Genomic DNA, 22,256 nt, shown 5'->3' with positions numbered 1-22,256 from the left:
TGCTACCACTTGAGATATAGAACCTTTTTTCGTATCTTTATTTGGTTGTAATTTCATTTTTTAGATTATTCTTACTTTAGAAGAATACTAATGCGTTACAGTTAATCTGAACCCCAAATTTAACACCTAGATTTGCAAGAGACTTTGGTATCCCGGCCCGGCAAATGTGAAAACCCACCAGATAGCACGGACCTCAATGACTGCCACTAGATGGCACTGTCCTAATCTGCGAGCACTGCTGTCACCGTTGCAGTGTTGGTTATGCAGACGTGCCCATCCTGCCACCCCATCATCATTTGAGTGCAGCTACTCAGTCTGTCAGTTGTGATTCCATTGTGCTATTGTATTTGATCTTGCTACTTTGTTCTGGTCCTGGATCACTAAATCTTACATTTTCAATCTCAGTTTATTTACTGGACTTGTTATTCCACCTTCCTACGTCGATTGTCTGTCTTTCTCTCATTGTCATCCACTGTTTGTTTACTCTCTGGTGGCTCGCTGCTGATGTCCTTGGCCTGTCAGCCTGTCTCCACAGATTCTCGAGTTGTTCCCAATCACTATAATTAGCAATGAAGCAAAAAGGTTAGCAGTGCCCCATGGACACAAAGCTCATGCAACTTCTGAAACAGCAACAGCTGTTCCCACTGCAGCAGTCACAACAGCAGTTGCAACAACAGATTGAATTGCTCTGTCAGGAAATTCAGCTTTTGCCAGACCACTTGCAGGTTCAGGATGTGGTCACTTCACAGGTGGAGAGCCTCACACCCGTACCCCTGTTTCCACTATTTAATGGACACCAAAGGGTATTGAGACACATATCTGCAGCAGCTGAAACAACACTTGCCACTTTTCAGGTTTGAGATGACGCACTCCAACAGCCACTCTTCATGTCTTGGGCTCCCCTGGTGATGTTTTTCCTACTAAAGAATTGGTTCCACTCTTAAATATGGTTGTGATCACATTTGAAGAGATGCGTTTGCTGTGGTCAAATTATTATTTGGAACGATTTCATTTGGCCGCATCACACCACAATCTTCATTATTACCACAAGCAACCTGGTCAGTTATACCACTCATGGTCACTGATTTGAAAGGATTGTCACTGCTGCAATTTCAATTGTATGAACCCATCCTTACAATGTAGACTTTTTGATCTCAGGCATAGTGGTCCAATCGGATCTGGATCTGGAGGTGTGCACTGCAGCCCTCAAACTGGACAACCCTTACTAGGACAATATTTTGAAAATTACACACTCTTTTTGAGATTTTGCAGGCAATCCCACCTTGAGGTTAGAATTCTCACAAGTCTTTTTCCCAATGGCAGCTTCATGAGTCACTGATTTTGAACACGTCAATGGTCTCTGAACAGCCTGTCATGCCCCACTGGTGTAAGCAGCAGAGTCTTTCATCGTTTCCTGACTGCTGCACTGCACACTCACATGTACACTGTCCAGATAGCTGGGTGCACTGCACTCATTAGGAGAAAAATGGGCATCTCTGAGCCATCTGTCATCAATCATCAGGACAATTGGTTGCCATTCCCTATATGCATCAAGGGATCGCGCATGAACTTCAGACAGTTGTTTCTCAGGGTGAGCTTTCTGCCACTAAACTGTTTATCAATCTTGTGATTTCCACGTGGATACAGGAGCTACCCTTTTCTTGATTAGCCTCCAAACATATGCTAGTCTTGATTCTCCTAACCTGGCCCCACCATCCCCCACATTGGCCATGCATAGTGACAGTTCAATGCCACACTGGTATCAATTCACAATCAACGCTGCATATGAAATGGTCAAACGGCTAATGACTCTGTTTATTGTCAATAGTCACTCAGCTGGCAACACATTTAGTCTGGATGCCTTCTTGCTGTTTGGATTCTTCATCAATCATGAGGTTCAGGCCATCTCTGGCACAATTCCCTTCCAGGTGCTTGAAGATATCAGTACTGCCTTTGCACCTCTATTTGAACCTGGCCTGGGGTGCATCACAGATTTCCAGGCTCATATCTCCTTGAGCCTAGATGCAGTACCCCATTTCTGCTGGAAACATCCTTTTTCTGTCTCCTTATGAGTGACCATTAAGCAAGAACTCAATCGCCTCCACGAAGCCAAGGTTATTGAAGCTGTTACAACCAATGCTTGGGCCACACCACTAGTGGTGGTCGAGAAACCCAGTGGGTCCCTCCCGCAACGTGGAGATTTTAAATCTACAACCAATGCCCAGGCACAAGTAGAAACCTACCCCATACCACATAGAGAGGACCTTCTTACAAAGCTCGGCAGAGGTGAATATTTTTCTAAGATAGACCTTGCCAATGCATATTTGCAGATCCCACAGGATGAGGAATCGCAACACTTTGTGGTCATTAACACTCCCTTTGGCTTATATAAATACAAGAGCTTGCCCTTTGATAACTCTTCCACTCTGGCAATTTTCCAGAGATATCTGGAACAGTTAACCATGTCCATCCCTGCGTCTACCAATTATCTTGATGATGTGATTATCACGGGCATGACACATCAGGGCCAACTGCACAACTTCTGGACCCTTGTTACTACATTGTGTGATGCAGTACTCGAGCACCGCTTACACAGATGCCAGTTTTTTAAGGAGCAAGTGGGTTAACTCAAATACTTGCTCAACAGAGACATGATGCGCCCCACTGACAGCAATGTTTCTGTTATTGACTCTTTACACTGCCCCCAAAATTTACAGGAGCTCAGGTTTTTTATGCCCCCCCTCCCCCCTCAGAAAAGTGAATTATTACTATAAATTCCTCCCACAAGTGCCCCACATCTGCATCTATTCAACCGGTTGTAAAAGAAGGATGTCCAGTACAGATGGTGAGAAGACCAAGAGCATGCTTTCACACAGCTGAAGTGTCTGCTGCGCTTGGCACACTGCCCTACTCCCTTTAATCCGTCACATTCACTGGTTTTGTTCCGAGATGCTTCTCCCTGTAGCATTGGGGCAGTTCTGGCACATATGAACGATGACAATAGTGAGCATGCGATTGCCTATGCTTCAAAGACATTGACACCCACTCAAAAGAACTACTCACAAATTGTAAAAGAAGCTTTAGCAATCGTCTTTGCCATTAAGAATTCACATGTTCACCTATTTAAGTTAACCCCCATTATGGACCATAAAGCTTTGACTGCACTCTTTGGTCCCTGCTCTTGGCTTCCGGAGCAGACGACCCAACAGCTCCAGCACTGGGTGCTTTTACTGAGCTCCTACAATTGTACCATTAAATACTAACCCATGGCAGAATGCCCAAATGTGGGTACCCTCTAGTCTTCCTTTGGGGCTCAACCTGGCTGTAGACCAACAGGGGCTTTAAACCAACAGGCTATATCCTTTTTCCACACTGATGTGGAATGACAGCATGCTTTGATAGGGTTTCCCATCACAGCTACTCCCATCACTGCAGACATGTACCACAACCCTGTTTTATGGCACATAATGCACTATTTTCTCCATGGATGGCCAACATTTCGAAGTCCACTGATCCAGAACTCTGGGCCTGGGCTTGCCTGTACCACCATTTGTTGGTCATTTTCATATGTTCTCCTGCTTCATGCAGAGTTGGATACTCATCATGTCATCATCCCATCCACCCGAGATCTCATGTTTTGCAACTTCTCCACTGTGGGCAGTGGGTATGTCACTGCTGAAAGCCCTTGCACGGTGACATGTCTACTGGCCGGGACTTAACAAGGACGTGGAGGCCACGGTGCACGCCTGCTCTGCTTGTGCCCACAACCAGGCTGTTCCACCACAGTCTTTCAACCACTGGCCCATCCCACATCACCTCTGGAACTGCATTTAACTGGACTTCGCTGGCCCCATTCTGAGCTCTACGTGGCTCATTGTCGTGTACATTTATTCTAATTACCCACATGTGGTCAGCATCGTGTACAGCACCACTGACATCACCCTCAATACCTTCCTCCAGATACTAGCTACTTGAGGGCTTCCCCGCACCATTGTGCTGGACAATGAGCCTCATTTCACGGTGACAGCTTTCAAACAGTTCTGCACCTCCAATGACATTGAGAACCTGTTTAGTCCACCATTTCACTATCCTCCAATGGAGAAGTGGAGGGTATGGTGTGAACGTTTAAGCAGCAAATGGTAAAGGTGGCAGGCACTTGTGCCACCACCAATGTGCTCACCTTGTTTCTGATGAGCTGCAGGACCACAGGTGCGAATGACCACAGTCCGGTAGAGCTCCTCTCTCACTCGTACAGGGGGAAATCCTCATGCATACTGGCTACAGTGGTTGCTACCCGTGTGCGATGCCTTATGACGGTGGGCACAATGAGGGGCTTCGAGTATCATCACAAAAATCAACTCCGTCCGCACCTACTGACCGCACCACTGTCAGTGGTTCAGTTGGACCCAGAAGACCCGCCCTTGTCGATCCCCCACTCCTGCACTGGTACAACTTGCACTTCAGGGCACCAGCGGCGACTACCGTGAACATGGGTATGGAGGTGGCCATCTCAGTGCTACCTCCACTCCACAGCCATTGTCATCCCTCCTGTTAAGCCCTAGCACATTGCTAGATGTCCTGGAGTTTGGAAGGTGTGGCTCTCAATGATGTTGGCTAGATGGCACTGCTCTAATCTGCAAATGCTGCAATGCCAGTTACACAGATATGCCCATTGTGTCAGCCCATCGACGATCGCGGCTGACCTTTACAGCCAGCAGCACAGCTGCTAAGTCAGTCAGTTGTGTTCCCACTGTACTACCATATTCAACTAGCTACACATTGTTCTTTTGGTCCTGAATGCACTATGTCTTATATTTGATCTAGGTTTACTTGTTGACTTGTTATTCTACCGTGCCTCTCTGTTGTCTGTCTTTTTCTTTTGTTGTTCATCCCTCTGTTTGCTCTCTGATGGTTCACTGTTGAAGTCTTTGCACAGTCTCTGCAGGTTTTTGGGTCGTTCCTGGTCTTGTTCAATTCTATTCACTATAGAAATGAAAAGGTATAAAAGACGGAAAATATGATAAGAAGATAGATGGAGACGGTAGGATATATAGGCAAACAGAAAAAAATCAAAATCAAAAGAGACACGGATGCTGTTACAGAGATCAATGAGACAACCCATCTGAAAATAAAAAAAGGAGAAAGGGAGGTTGAGCGATCAAATGTAAAAGAATCATGGGGAAGGCAACAAGCAAGGTGGATGGTAACAGTCAAGCGAGGGCTGATCAACCAATTCTCTTCTCTGTAACATTCAGAAGGGCTATTTTTAATTTGGGGAAGGGGAGGGGGAGGAAAGGAATGGGGAAAAAGGTAATCCAAACAACCACAATGGCGAAACATGTACTTTGTAGCTGCTGTGTCACACGGAATATTCGGCAACAGGACGTTGAGTGTTGTTAATGTACGCATTGGTCTGCTGCCATTCGAAGACACTTTCTCGTCTTCCTCTTCAACATCAACATTAACCACCATAACCAACGCCAACCAAAACAGCATCAATGACAAAAGGTTATTTTTTTTAAGTCTATTTTAAATTAATTTTTGGTCTTCTATCTCTACATATCATGGAAATATTTCTTAAAAGTAAGTAATGCTGTCATCAACCTGAATGATGTAATGAACAACGCAGTGCTTTGCTAGGAATGGTCCTTTTGGAGGTGATATGTTCTTGCCTTCTTCTGACCTCTGAACTGGCATACCTGGCCTGTTATTTGGGTGCTTACAATTTAATGAGGATCCCAAACCATGTGCCAACTTGGCATTTTTCACACACAGAAATCATTGCAAGATATGAAAGAACTGTTAGTGGCACAGAAAAAAACTTAGGTTTGTTTGAGGACTGAACTCCCTGAGCTTTGAATTGGTAGCTTGGCACTTACTCACTAGCCACAAAGCCTTACATTTCTTAAATCTACAGCAATACATTCAATACAACAGTAGTTCTAAATCAGAAATTGCCACATTCACTGAAGATTTTTACAAGTGCAGCTCACAAATATGTCCACTATTGTGCTCTTTTATTTAATACAAAATTCAACACATCTACTTACAGCTCCATTTTGTTCTGAAAAATAATTCTTGCGGAAGCGTATCTTGATCGTGGTAGAACTGCGGGACACTTCAGTTGGAAATACCTGAGTGTTTGGCTTGGGTGGAGCTGTAATACAGGAAAGAATAAAAGCAAGATTCACATTTCGACCATCAAAATTTAAAAAAATATAAATGCCATCATACAAAAGGAAATTCAGGATGGAATGTAAAAATATTATGAAAAGGATTGTTGCTGCTCTCCATATAACAGAGATGCTGAGTCACAGAAAGGCACAGTACTTTCCGACAGTCTTTTTGTTGAGCCTTTCTGTGACTCAGCATCTTTGCTATATGGTGATAGAAACTATCCTTTTCATAATATTGTTACAAATGCAATCATAAACAGTCAAGTCCGACATTAAGACTATGTCTACTATACACCAAGGCAGAAACAGAGTAAAATTCTGTGTAATAAGAGGGAATACAAGTGCTTACATACTAATCAAAAATTTAAACATTGTAACAAGACACGCTGATAAAAATTATAAAAACAAAAGATAACTGTTGTTGAGTTTTGAGTTAAAAAACCAGATTTTTTCAGTCAAAAATGAATGAGAATGGAAATAATGTGACTGACTGATACAAGTAGTAGATAAAAGTAACCTACTTATGACCCATGAAAAATTTATTATTAATTAAGGTTTCTGTCACAAATGCATACAATTTTTTATTGGAGATAATAGTTCATGTCATGTAGGAAGGTGGCCCAATTTTCAGCCCTCCTGTGCGTCCCCCACCATTAACTGCTTGCGGCCAATAAGATTAATTCTCTCTCTGAGCGGCTAGCCGTGAGTTACAAACTCCACTGTGAGACTCACTCTCCTGCATGCTGCACTCTTGCCATACTTTGCAAAAATTCAGTATAATTCACAGAGCGACCAAACTATTCATTCAGATGCTGATATTGCCTTCTTGTGGCAGTATAGCTGTGAAAGCATATCTGTAAACATTTTAGTGTGATTTCCAAATGCATGTGTCAGGCGAAGGAAATAAATGTGAAGTTCCACACAAGCAACTTTCATTAAATTGCATGCTTATGGAGTATCATCTTAATTGTGCGACTGGGATTATGATTTGCTGTCAGAAAGGTCACAGCATATAGTAATCAATGGAAAATCATCGCATATAACAGAAGTGATATCTGGCATTTGCAAGGAAGTGTTGTAGGCCTTCTGCTGTTCCCGATCTAATAAACAATTTAGGAGACAATTTGAGCAGCCCTCTTAGACTGTTTACAGATGATGCTGTGATTTACTGTCTTATAAAGTCATCAGATGATTACAACAAATTACAAAATGATTTATACAAGATAGTTGTATGGGGAGAAAAGTGGCAGTTGACTTAAAATAATGAAAAGTCTGAAGTCATCCACATGAGTACTAAAAGGAATCGGCTAAATTTTGATTTAGAGGATGACGCGCGCAAATTGAAAGGCTGTTGAATTCAACAAAATACTTGGATTACAATTGTGAATAACTTTTAATTGCAACTATCACATAGATAATGTTGTGTAGAAAGCAAACCAAAGACTGAAATTTATTTGTAGCACATTTATAAAATGCAACAGGTCTACTAGAGAGACTACTTACAATATGTTTTTCTGCCCTCTTCTGGAGTATTGCTGTCTGCTGTGGGATCCACAGCACTTAGGATTGATTAAAAAAGTTCACAGAAGGACAGCTTGTTTTGTATTATCATGAAATGGGGAGAGACTATTACGATATGATATGCAAATTTGGGTGGCAATAATCATAACAAAGGCATTTCTCGTTGTGACAGGACCTTCTCATGAAATTTCAGTCATCAACTTTCTCCTCAGAGTTTGAGAATACTTTGTTGGCACCCACTTACATAAGAAGGAATCTCCCTATCCCTCACAAACACCAACCACAACAGAACCCTCAATAAACCCCCCTCATAGCCAACAAACCTAGCCTAGCCACCCTACTCAATCTCCCCATCCCAGCACATACCCCACACAGACCAAATCTCAACTATAACCACAGTCAAATGCCACATATCACCAGTCCCAATTCAGTCCTAAACCTCTCATCCAGATCCCTCTCTCCTCCAGAGACATCTGTTCTATCAAAAGGCTTAACCTTTAGCCCCACACCTAAATTCAACCACACTGCCCTGGTTAAAGATCTCCTCTCATTCACCCAGAACCTCAACTGGAAATATCACTTCACTACTCAAACACAGCCCCCAAATACTAGACCCAGTGTTGAACCCTGTCTAGAACAGTTCCGACTGCCTTCTCAAAGGGATCCTCCTCCCCTCCCCCAAAACCATCCCTTGCAGACATTTCAGGAATTCCTCACATCCAGTGTTGCCTCCCAGTCCTTCTTGAAGAACATCCCAAAAACCCCCAACATCACCCCAGCTGAATCCCATGCCATTAAGGAGCTGAAAATAGACCGCTCTATTGTCATCCTACTGGCGGATAAAGGCTCCACAACTGTCGTACTTGACCGTGTGGAGTATGTGGCAGAAGAACTGCGTCAACTCTCCGACACCTCAACCTACAAAGCTGTTACCCAGGATCCCATTCCCTCCATCCAGACTGAGCTGCAGAAAATCCTAAAAATCCAAGGTCCCTCACAAGGCCTCACAACGGCTTCCATAGACTTACTCACTCCACCTGAGCCACGTACCCCTACCTTCTACCTATTACCCAAAATCCACAAAGAGAACCATCCTGGCCGTCCCATTGTAGCGAGCTTCAAAGCCCCAACTCAACGTATCTCAGCTCTGGTAGACCAGCACCTCCAACCTATCACCTGCAGACTCCCATCCTACATCAAAGACACAAACCACTTCCTAGAACGCCTCAAATCCATTCCCACTCCTCTCCCACCTGAAACCTTTCTTGTCACCATAGATGCTACATCCCTTTACACAAACATCCCACATACCCATGGTCTCTCTGCCCTTGAGCACTACCTCTCCCAACGCCCACCCGAAGATCTTCCAAAAACCTCGTTCCTTATCACACTTACCAACTTCATCCTCACCCATAATTACTTCACTTTTGAAGGCCAGACCTACAAACAAATCAGGGGAATGGCCATGGGAACTAGGATGGCTCCGTCCTATGCCAACCTCTTCATGGGCCGCATGGAGGAGGCTTTCCTGAAGACCCAACAGCTGCTTCCCCTGGCCTGGTATAGGTTTATAGATGACATCTTTGTGGTCTGGACTCATGGTGAAGAAACACTCCTTAATTTCCTCCATAACCTCAACTCCTTTTCGAATCTGAATTTCACCTGGTCCTTCTCCAAAACCCAAGCCACCTTCCTGGATGTTGACCTTCATCTTGTTGAAGCTTACATCCACACCTCTGCCCATATCAAACCCACAAACAAACAACAGTACCTTCACTTTGATACTTGCCATCCATTCCACATCAAACGCTCCCTTCCCTACAGCCTAGGTATTCATGGCAAACGTATCTGCTCCAGTGACGAATCCCTCAACAATTACACCAATAACCTGACCAGTGCTTTCCTCTCCCGCAACTATCCTGCAGACCTTGTCCACAAACAGATCTCCCGAGCAATACATTCCTCCCCGTCCAACAATAATGTTCCTACCCCCAGACCACACAGAAGCATCCCCCTTGTCACCCAATATTATCCTGGCCTCGAAAACATCAACAAATTACTCCGCCAGGGATATGACTTTCTCAAGTCAACCCCTGAAATGAGATCATCCCTTGACAAAATTCTCCCCACACCACCCAGAGTTGCCTTTCGTCGCCCCCCTAACCTCCGTAACATCCTTGTTAAACCCTACAATATTCCCAGACTACCTTCTCTACCCAGCGGTTCCTACCCCTGTAACCGACCCCGCTGCAAAACCTGCCCCATGCATCCCCCCACAACTACCTACTCCCGCCCCGCTACTGGTAAAACATACACAATTCAAGGCAGGGCCACGTGTGAAACTACACACGTCATTTATCAACTGACATGCCTGCACTGCACAGCCTTTTACATTGGTATGACAACAACTAAATTGGCTGAGCGCATGAACGGACACAGACGAACTGTCCGCCTAGGAGATGCCCAATACCCAGTAGCAGAGCATGCCCTCCAGCATAATTCTAGGGATCTAGGAACCTGCTACACCGTATGTGCCATTTGGCTTCTCCCACCCAACACCAGTCCCTCGGAACTGCGGAGATGGGGAACTTGCACTCCAACACATCCTTTCATCCCGTCATCCCCCTGGACTGAACCTACGTTAAACAACCTCACTCCCATTTACTCTTCAGTCTCCTCCTCTTTCCCTTTCCTCTTTAGCCATTCATGCATGTTTTCATCCTCCAAAGTTGTGTTTATCTTTATACTATATACCTCTTTACTTCTGTATGCATCCTCTTTGGTTTGAAGCTGGCACAGTACTTACAGTAGAATATCTTTGGCTTCCCTCTGACAACCATGCCTCCATCCTTGCTACCCTCCCTATTTTCCTTTCCCTGTTGCTTCATAACCTGGGTTGTGAGTAACTGAATCTCCTTTCCCTTCTTCCCTTTCTTTCCCCTCTCTCCTCCCTGATGAAGGAACATTTGTTCTGAAAGCTAGGAACGTAAATTTTCGGTTCTGTTTTTTGTGTATCTATCGGCTGTACTGAGCTGAGGTAAGTACTGGCCAGCCCCTCTATCTCTTTGTTAGTATTTGTTTCACATCTTTATATGAGATTTTCCATTAATCACTTAAATTAAAGTGTTCACATTTCCTGCACTGTTCAGGAGTGGAATGGTAGAGAAATAGTTTGAAGGTTGTTCAATGAATCTTCTGCCAGGCACTTAATTCTGAATTGCAGAGTAATCATGTAGATGTAGGCACTTCACAAGCAGACGTGGAGATTTATTCCCCGCATTTATAACTTTTTCAAATACAAAAGCGAGACTTCTATTTTTGTCATTTTGAAGACCCAAGAAAGAACTGCAGAAGCACGAGTCGACAAGAGAACTGTACAGAGAATAGTAAACAAAAGTGTAGTAGCTGTAGAAACCTTAGGAAAACTTGTTTTTGTGTCATCTGGAAAGTATCGAAATCACAAGATACCTGTAACACAAACAGATGGTTTTGCCGACTATATTTAAAGATGCTCCGTGTTTGAAATGTATATTAGAAAGAAATACCCGACATCACAAAAGCTTGTTACAATTGTGCCTGAGCAAACTGGCTTCAAAGGCAGTGCTTCGTCAATGCATACAATTTTAAAAGATATTAGTTTAAAAAATGTTAAGAGAGAGTTTTTAATTGAAAGAAGTGACATAAAAGCAGCACAAACCATGTCCCTTAAAAAGATGCATGACACGAGAAGAAGAGGTAGTTCTACAGTGTATTACCTTGTGAAAAATGGGTGAATCAGAATCAGTCCATGAGTACCTGCTGGAGAATACGTGACGGTACTGGGTGTTTTAAAGTTCCAATAGGAAAAGGTTCTTGGATATTTATTCTGCATGCTGGTTCTTCCTCCAGTTTGGTTCCTGAGAGTAAACTTGTATGTAGGCATAAGAAAAATAGTAGTGACTACCTTTCAGAAATGAACGCTGTCACTTTCAAGAAGTGGTTCACTATCAAGAAGTGGTTCTTGCCATACCTCGCTTCAAAGTCAGTCACTGTAATTACCATGCCAGTTATCATTCAGCAGTTACAGAAAAAAGACCAAGTATGAGCACCAGTAAAGGGAATATTGAGCTCTGGCTGAAAAATAAAAATATCACGGACAATTAAAAACCAGATTCGTGCTCAACTCCTGCATCTCGTTAATCTATAAAAATCACATGACAGAACGTACGAATTCGACTTTCTTGTACGTGAATGCTGTCACGCAGTTTTGTGTTTATCCACACATCACTGTCAGTATAAACTGACAGAATTAATTTGCACACAGGTTTCAAGCTACGGGGAGGGGGGCAAACATTCAAGATAACAAACACTGGAATGCTTGTGCAAGAAGCAATAGACATCATCTCTTTCATCGTGGCCACACTATGTGCCAGCATGCTAAAAGTGTCACAAATACGACTTCGGCAGGGAGGTAAAGATGTATAAAAGCCATGAACCTATCATCCTAAACTTACAATCGGAGGGTTCAGACATGGACTCGGATAGTAGATGGTATTATGATGTAGATTTTGAACCAAAGTAAAGTAACAATCTTTCTTGGTTTTAAAGACTCATGGTTTAAAAATGTTTTTGTCACATAAAAATTGCACACACAGTAAATGACAACTTCCTTGATTTTATTGATTACGGATATGTATCCTATGAAGTATTCAGACTATAGTGTTCCACACATTGCCCAAGGAGAAGTGAGCTTTTTCCAGAGTGTTGTACGCTCTAATTACTCATGAAAAAAACCCCAATGTTTTGACAAGTAAACGCCCGCCATTTTGAAGGCACGAATTGGAAAATGCCTTACAATAACTGGGAGAGTACCTGTCGTGATATCAGTGGTTTTTGATATTATCAGTCAGCACTCCATTGAGTTATTCACAGAAGATGGTTAATTGTTAGCTTGTACAATGGATCATAAATGCGTTCTCACACAGTAACATCGAATGAATTACTTGCAACTCATAATGCCTGTTGACACTGAAAAATATAACAACATACCGACAATTTTTACGATAGTCTTGTGCACTAATCTTTGCTATCAGTAATTCTTTTTTACGTATAGTGATTTACATTGAGCTGCAGTGAAACACATCCATATATGCGCTTTATAAACACTTTAAAAAAATTATACTGGGTACAAGCAGCTGTCAAACAAATATAACGATTTCTGTTTGAGTTTGAAGTCTATTTTGTTCTGTATTACATTTTTACTTATGATGTAGTCCAAATCACAATAAATGGCAATCACAGTGACCCTTTTCAATGATGTTGTCATTAGACAATTGTCATTTTGAGAAAAATTGTACCTGACATCTTCATATAGCTACATCAGCTGTTCTGATGTCACACAAACAATTGCTATGGAGCAGTGGATACAACCTCAAGAAGTGAAGTAAGATTTCTCTCATGCAGTCGACTGATGGAAATTGGTTTTAAAATGTATTATTCCCTCGTAGATTTGAACGTGTAATATGATGTGCTGATGCCAAAATAACTTGATTGTTGTCCGGAGCAACACAGTTTGGCAACATGGACTTTGTTTGACCACACACTGCCGCCATGCAAGTGCAGACCTCATCCCTTCCATGCTTCCCTATCACTCCGCCGTCTGCTGTGCAGCGAGCTACCTTAATTTAAGTATTAACTGTATTTTACTTACTTGTCACTTCTTCTTCCGTGTGTATTTGCTTTTAGGAAGCTTTAATTGTCGGGTGCTATTAATAGTGTTCCATAGATTTCGTGTTTGTTTTGAATACAGTCAGAGAGAGTCCCTTTAGTCAACCATAGTGCAAGTAGTGCTAGTGTTTGTTTTCAATACAGTCCAGAGACAGGTAGTGCTATTTTCATTGTTTTCTACAAGAAGTGGCTAGCAACCACAGTTTAGTGAATAAGCAGCTGCCTTTAGTGAATTAGCAGTCTAGTTAAAGGTTGATTAACTCTCTTCAGTAAATTGATTCCTTAGGATGGATAGGATGTGTGACTGCTGTGTACGGACGCAGGAGGAGCTGGCCACTGTTCGCGAACAGCTGAGCGTGTTGATGGCTGTGGTCAGCCGTCTTTGGGCTGCTGCCTCGGAGTGTAGCGGCAGTGGGGAGTCTGGTGCGTCACAAGGTACACCCCAGGTGTTACATGCTTCACCCACTGTCCCTGCTGTCGAGACATCTTCGCGGGTACCGGGCACGGTTGGGCCACCCTCTCCCCAAGGGGAGTGGTGGGTTCAGCGGCGTTCGCGGCGCACGAGGCGGAGGGTTAATGTGGAGGCTGGCCATGTGGCATCGCTCACTCTGCCTGTGAGTGGACATGTGGCTGCTCCTTCAGCAAGGTCCGAGCAGGCACATGGGGGGAGGGGTTTATTAGTTATTGGGAGCTCCAACGTTAGGCGGGTGATCGAGCCCCTTAGGGAAATAGCGGGAAGGTCGGGGAAGAAGGCCAGTGTTCACTCTGTCTGCTTGCCGGGGGGTCTCATCCGAGATGTGGAGGAGGCCCTACCGGCGGCGATAGAGAGCACTGGGTGCACCCGACTGCAAATTGTTGCTCATGTCGGCACCAATGACTCCTGCCATCTGGGTTCAGAGGTCATCCTCAGTTCATACAGGCAGTTGGCGGAATTGGTGTAGGCGGAAAGCCTCACTCGCGAGGTGGAATCAGAGCTAACTATTTGTAGTATCGTTCCCAGAACCGATCACGGTCCTCTGGTTTGGAGCCGAGTGGAAGGCTTAAACCAGAGGCTCAGACGATTCTGCAGAGATCTCGGGTGCGAATTTCTCGACCTCCGCTATCGGGTGGAGAAATGTAGGGCCCCCTGAATAGGTCAGGCGTGCACTACACGCCGGAAGTGGCTACAAGGGTAGCGGAGTACGTGTGGAGTGCACATGGGGATTTTTTAGGTTAGAGAATTCCCTCCCTAGGCCCGACAAGACACCTCCTGAGATGCGGCAAGGTAGGAGTAGGCAAAATGCAACAGGGAATAACAATATTAATGTGCTAATAGTAAACTGCAGGAGCATCTATAGAAAAGTCCCAGAACTGCTCTCATTAATAAACTGTCACAACACCCATATCGTACTAGGGACAGAAAGTTGGCTGAAACCAGATGTAAACAGTAATGAAATCCTAAACTCAGACTGGAATGTATACTGCAGAGACAGGCTGGACAGTGAAGGGGGAGGCGTGTTTATAGCGATAAGAAGTGCAATAGTATCGAAGGAAATTGACGGAGATCCGAAATGTGAAATGATTTGGGTGAAGGTCACGGTTAAAGCAGGCTCAGACATGGTAATTGGATGTCTCTATAGGCCCCCTGGCTCAGCAGCTGTTGTGGCTGAGCATCTGAAGGATAATTTGGAAAATATTTCGAGTAGATTTCCCCACCATGTTATAGTTCTGGGTGGAGATTTTAATTTGCCAGATATAGACTGGGAGACTCAAACGTTCATAATGGGTGGCAGGGACAAAGAATCCAGTGAAATTTTTTTAAGTGCTTTATCTGAAAACTACCTTGAGCAGTTAAACAGAGAACCGACTCGTGGCAATAACATATTAGACCTTCTGGTGACAAACAGACCCGAACTATTTGAAAAAGTTAACGCAGAACAGGGAATCAGCGATCATAAAACGGTTACGGCATCGATGATTTCAGCTCTAAATAGAAATATTAAAAAGGGTAGGAAGATTTTTCTGTTTAGAAAAAGTGACAAAAAGCAGATTTCAGAGTACCTGTTGGCTCAACACAAAAGTTTTGTCTCGAGTACAGATAGTGTTGAGGATCAGTGGACAAAATTCAAAACCATTGTACATTATGCGTTAGATGAGTATATGCCAAGCAAGATCGTAAGAGATGGAAAAGAGCCACCGTGGTACAACTACCGAGTTAGAAAACTGCTGCGGAAGCAAAGGGAACTTCACAGCAAACATAAACATAGCCAAAGCCTTGCAGACAAACAAAAATTACGCAAAGCGAAATGTAGTGTGAGGAGGGCTATGCGAGAGGCGTTCAACGAATTCGAAAGTGAAGTTCTATGTACTGATTTGGCAGAAAATCCTAAGAAATTTTGGTCTTATGTCAAAGCAGTAGGTGGATCAAAACAAAATGTCCAGACACTCTGTGACCAAAATGGTACTGAAACAGAGGATGACAGACGAAAGGCCGAAATACTAAATGTCTTTTTCCAAAGTTGTTTCACAGAGGAAGATTGCACTGTAGTTCCTTCTCTAGATTGTCGCACTGATGACAAAATGGTAGATATTGAAATAGACGACAGAGGGATAGAGAAACAATTAAAATCGCTCAAAAGAGGAAAGGCCTCTGGACCTAATGGGATACCAGTTCAATTTTACACAGAGTACACGAAGGAACTTGCCCCCCTTCTTGCAGTAGTGTACCGTAGGTCTCTAGAAGAGCGTAGCGTTCCAAAGGATTGGAAAAGGGCACAGGTCATCCCCGTTTTCAAGAAGGGACGTCGAACAGATGTGCAGAACTATAGACCTATATCTCTAACGTTGATCAGTTGTAGAATTTTGGAACACGTATTGTGTTCGAGTATAATGACTTTTCTGGAGACTAGAAATCTACTCTGTAGGAATCAGCATGGGTTTCGAAAAAGACGGTCATGTGAAACCCAGCTCGCGCTATTCGTCCACGAGACTCAGAGGGCCATAGACACGGGTTCACAGGTAGATGCCGTGTTTCTTGACTTCCGCAAGGCGTTCGATACAGTTCCCCACAGTCGTTTAATGAACAAAGTAAGAGCATATGGACTATCAGACCAATTGTGTGATTGGATTGAGGAGTTCCTAGATAACAGGACGCAGCATGTCATTCTCAATGGAGAGAAGTCTTCCGAAGTAAGAGCGATTTCAGGTGTGCCGCAGGGGAGTGTCATAGGACCATTGCTATTCACAATATACATAAATGACCTGGTGGATGACATCGGAAGTTCACTGAGGCTTTTTGCAGATGATGCTGTGGTGTATCGAGAGGTTGTAACAATGGAAAATTGTACTGAAATGCAGGAGGGTCTGCAGTGAATTGACGCATGGTGCAGGGAATGGCAATTGAATCTCAATGTAGACAAGTGTAATGTGCTGAGAATACACAGAAAGATAGATCCTTTATCATTTAGCTACAAAATAGCAGGTCAGCAACTGGAAGCAGTTAATACCATAAATTATCTGGGAGTACGCATTAGGAGTGATTTAAAATGGAATGATCATATAATGCTGATCGTCGGTAAAGCAGATGCCAGACTGAGATTCATTGGAAGAATCCTAAGGAAATGCAATCCGAAAACAAAGGAAGTAGGTTACAGTACGCTTGTTCGCCCACTGCTTGAATACTGCTCAGCAGTGTGGGATCCGTACCAGATAGGGTTGATAGAAGATATAGAGAAGATCCAACGGAGAGCAGCGCACTTCGTTACAGGATCATTTAGTAATTGCGAAAGCGTTACGGAGATAATAGATAAACTCCAGTGGAAGACCCTGCAGGAGAGACACTCAGTAGCTCGGTACGGGCTTTTGTTAAAGTTTCGAGGACATACCTTCACTGAAGAGTCAAGCAGTATATTGCTCCCTCCTACGTATATCTCGCGAAGAGACCATGAGGATAAAATCAGAGAGATTAGAGCCCATACAGAGGCATACCAACAATCCTTCTTTCCACAAACAATACGAGACTGGAATAGAAGGGAGAACCGATAGAGGTACTCAAGGTACTCTCCGCCACACACTGTCAGGTGGCTTGTGGAGTATGGATGTAGATGTAGATGTAGATGCGCGGAAGTGCCATCCTACGTGTCCAGGCTGTAATAGCGATTACTTCTATTCATTTTTATCAATGTACTTCATTTTAACTTTATAATCTCTTGAGAGACAATACACATTATTACATAACAAACAACTGAAGATACATGTTGAGTGCTATCTTTATAAACAACTAAAGATGCCTGTTGAATTTTGATTGTGCCTTTCCAATTCAAATCACATTTGTTATGTTGACCTGATGTACGAACCAATCTTTTGACAATTCAACCTATTGAATTTTGATTGTGCCTTTCCAATTCAAATCACATTTGTTATGCTGACCTGATGTATGAATCAAGCTTTTGACTATTCAACTGTAATTACATACAATGAAACATTAGATACACAGGTATGTCATAACCGATGTACTAAATTGCCATAACCTGTGCATACAGAATGTTGGAAAACTTATGGTATGTATTTTAACACAGTATAGTTTATATTTTTATTAACCCTTTGGCTGCTATGGACAAGGTAACTCATCATGCTCTGCTGCTCCTCAGGTGCTGCAGACATGTGTAAAAGCAGCCTCTGGGTTTTCCTTATGTGCTACTGAAGTGTTTACACATCCTGTTCTGCCATCCGTCTCCCTACTGCAGACAAGTTATTTCCATACCTCAGTTAACAAGGAAGTTATGCAGTCTTTATCATACAACATATGTGCCTCTTTGTGCACTGTCATTTGTAAAAGAACTCATTTTGATATCAGGGACTGTTTATGAAATACAATGGTTGTTGTGACCATGATTCCCAGTGTATATAGACAGAACTGGATGAGTGGCATGCAAACTTCCACTAGGTAAAAAAAAAAACAATATCTTGAGGATGAAATGAGATATGTCCTGCTCTCAATTGTAAATAAAATTTCCATATATTATGTACTTTTCATACACAGCAATGTATGAGATAAAAGCAACAATATGCAAAGTCTACACAATGCTTTTCTACCTCTGCAAACTGTTTAAAATTTTGTGCAATGCTTTACTTAATTTAATACAGCACAGTAACTGTGATTAATAATGAAAAAAGATAGTTTACTAAAAAGTATCTGCCGCAAAAAGTTAACATTATTATACCTATTCTAAACTTAATCTATTTACTGATTTTCTAGAATTTGATAACATAAGCAGAAATAAAAAAGAAATGGTTCAGATTAATTTTTATCTTCACTGGCTACTTTGCTTACTGTCTAAGCCTGTTGTATGATCCTTATCATCACTGGTATCACCACCTTCTTGCTATAAACCTACTAGTATGTTTTTCTTCCTGACACTCCTCCATACTGTATCATCATCTGAACCATCCTTAGCATTGAACGTAAACATTTTTTAAAATCATTTTGTAATAGATCCACATGAGAGTCTTTCTTTGGCAATAAGGATCCACTGGCCCAGAATTGATACTGAGAGTTGCTTTAACTCCCCCCCCCCCCCCCCCTCCCGCCCCCTCGGAGTGAGGACATGGTCTGCTTGAAGAAGTCACTTATTTAAAGCTGCCGCAAGTGAGCTTTAAAAGGTCATGTTCACTGCTAGAAATACTGAGGAAATGCTGCCAGGAATTATTACCAGGCCTGTGTTATTTTCTACTATCAGATCTTTAACCAATCTAACACCATGTCATTTGTCATTCATCCCTTTTCTTGACATCTAAAGACAAGTAGCAGGTAATTTCTTTTTTGTTTTGCTTTTTGTTTCGGTATTGTTTTCCAGCAAAGAATCACATATGGCAGAAGCTTCTTTCCGTCTGCTAGAGTATCCAGCAATTCTTGTTACTCTCACATTTCCATCGTCAGAACTACTTATGGTAACACTTTTAATGTCCTTCATATGGATGGTAACACCTGACAGTACATAAAGAAAAATAAAATAGGGGTTTAGTGTTGTCCACATTGGCTAGTAAACAGACATGCATTTCCATACACTAATTATACAACACCAATATGTACGTAGTTTTTCATCACCACGAGAAGTCGCTCAGCTAGTGCTGTTCCATATTTGTAATGTAAGCCCCACCCTCTTCATCATACTCATGCACCAGCCAGCAGCCACTTTGAATTCTGCGATACAAGTAGTTGGAAAATTCCTTTCTTCTCCAGCACCTTCATTCAGATAATTTCTCACGTATTTGGCAGGCCTACACTGCACTTTCTTGCACATACTGAACAACCTGTTGCACCGATTCATGAAACCTTCCCTGCTTCAGTCCACTAAAAGTTTTGTGCGTAGAACTGGTGTCCTTTAATTTATGCCACCTACCAACATTCGCATCTGTGACACGAAATTTTCTCCCTGCTAAACAGTTGTTTGTATCCTCTGCTTCATGAATTACCATTAACTACAAATTGGCATCATATTGTCTGCATGAACCAGTTGTGAACTGTGAACTTGTACAAGCGCATATCTCAACAGAGTTACACTGCAGCCAACCTTGAAACCATCAGTGATGTACATCTTTAGCAGTTTATGTTTCATTTGTTGTGCCTTATTTCAAATATCCTTTGTGAACATATTTTTGTTGGCACTAATTTCTCTCCTGTATAAATGTATACTATTGTTTAGTATTTATCCAATTTTATGGTCAGTTCAGTTCTAACTGCAAGTAGATACAGTTTCACTGCATTTTAAACACGGTAACCAAGGTACATAGTATACATTCTCATGGTTGGCAGCACAATGGAATTTGCTTCCCACTCATCACTCCCCTCCTCACATTTGTCCGAATGTTTTGCTAAGCTGGTGTCACTGTTCCTCCTCGTACCCTTCCGAATACTTCAAATTAAATTTGTGCATGACCTCAATTGCCAAAGCGTCATCTGTAAATGTATGATGAACCCTGCGTTAAACTGTAACACAAAATAAAATATTTGATCTCAACAGCAACAGTTTAGTCTATGAATGTAAGACACCCCTGTCTTATAATTGGCTAAATATGGTAATTCAATTGCTACCTATGATTCCTACTTTGTCCCTGGCAGGAAGTGTAAGTGTGGGCTATAAACACACAAGACAAAATTCTTGTGATTATAGAAATCAAAGGAGAGAGAGTTGTCAGGTTATAACCAAGTTAGAGATAGGCAATATTAAAAGAAATTGGAGTAAAATTGGTCCACAAAAATCTAAAGCTTTTCAGAAAGATCAGTTTGTTAATTTCATTAGGGGTTAGATGCTTGGAAAAAGAAAACGTAGATAAGCTTGTTTTCTGATTGAAATATTTAAATAGTTGCATAATTGTGTGGAGTGAGGGAAGGATGTACAGGTTGTTTTTTGATTATACAGGGTGTTCAAAAAAAGGTGTTTAATATAATGAGAGGTGGTAGTACTCATCAAAACAAGAAAAACAGTCCAATAAAAATGGGTCCGGAAATGCAAACTTTCTAAGGTAAGTCCAATAAACATGGGTCCAAAAATGCATACTTTCTGTGATAAATACATGCTTACAGGAGGTGTTCAGCGTGGGGTCCATTCATGACAATGCACCCCTCTGCCATGTAAGGAATGATGCACCCTTTGAAGTATACTTGGTTGTTGTTTGTACCTGCTGGCACACATCGAAGACATGAGCCTGTAGTACCCGCACACCACTGATTGGCGTGGTGTAGACCAATTCCTTCAAGTGTCCTCATAACCGGACGCCTAGGGGCCCAGCAGTCCTGAAATGTCTTCTTCAGATGTTCGCAGATATTGTGATGAACATGTGGTGGTGTGCCATCAAAGTGTGTTGGGGCCCCATCATGCATGAACCTCACTTGTATCCATTACTGCAATGGAACAGCCTCCAGCAAGCTATGCAATACATTAATGTGAAAGTCCAGATAGCGCACACCAGTTAACCTTTGTGATAGCATGTATGGCCCTATTAATCTATCGCCATGTGTGCCTGTCCATATGCTGACTGAGAATTGGTGTTGATGGCCTCTTTCCTGAATGCTTGGGGATTTACATCAGCCCATACATGCTGGTTGTGGAAATTCACACCACCAGCTCTTGTGAATGCTGCCTCATCAGTAAATAAAATCTTGGATGTGAACAGTGAATCTGCAGCACACTTCCACAACAGCCATCGACAGAACTGCCAACTGTCATTACAATATTGTGGCCTTGGGCCTAAACGTGCTGTAGATGATATGGCTACAGTAACTGTTCAAGAAGTACCCTCCCAGATACTACAGTGAGGCATATCTTCTCCTGCTGCTAATTGTCGCACACTGGTCCCAGGGGTTTCTTCCACTGCAACTAACATATGCTCTTCCATACCAGGTGTGCAGACTATGTGGGGCCTTCCACTGCCAGTCTTCCAAGGTGCAATGGTACCTACGTCCCTCAGACACTGGAAAATCTGTCAAACAGCTTATCAGCAGGCACTCTGCACTGAGGATATTTTTCAGCATAGTGGGCATGGGCTCGCAAGCTATGTCCATTTGCTAAACTTAAGCAAAATATCATACCCACCATTTCACTTGTCAAGTAGTAGGCTTTCATTTCCAAGTGGTGGATGAGAGAAGTTGTAAATGTATTGTACCATTGGTACAGACAAACACCACAATAACAGTAAACACAAAAGTGAACTTGTGTTTCGAAGAAGATAAAACACCACGATACACACCCAGGGTTGACAGTACTGTACAACAGGGCACACAAATACAATGAAAACTAATGTAACCTACAACACGATTTGAACCATGCAACTGACTGTAGAGCACAATGGTACATAGAGCACTGTGAGCAAGAC

The 22,256-nt window shown here is 42.6% G+C and overlaps 1 protein-coding gene across 3 annotated transcripts in view; it reads right to left on the bottom strand.

Annotated features, from left to right (window-relative positions):
- Positions 1-22,256, bottom strand: part of LOC126175085 (tyrosine-protein phosphatase 10D) — a 337,665-nt gene that overhangs the window by 39,758 nt on the left and 275,651 nt on the right. For all 3 annotated transcript variants that reach the window (XM_049921622.1, XM_049921623.1, XM_049921624.1), the window contains exon 21: positions 6,051-6,157. In XM_049921622.1, coding sequence (XP_049777579.1) covers positions 6,051-6,157 — 107 coding nt within the window. The remainder of the gene's footprint in view (positions 1-6,050; positions 6,158-22,256) is intronic.

This window comes from Schistocerca cancellata, chromosome 3 (genome assembly GCF_023864275.1).
Source record: "Schistocerca cancellata isolate TAMUIC-IGC-003103 chromosome 3, iqSchCanc2.1, whole genome shotgun sequence".
Taxonomy (NCBI): domain Eukaryota; kingdom Metazoa; phylum Arthropoda; class Insecta; order Orthoptera; family Acrididae; genus Schistocerca; species Schistocerca cancellata.
This window is presented reverse-complemented; position numbering and strand designations above follow the sequence as displayed.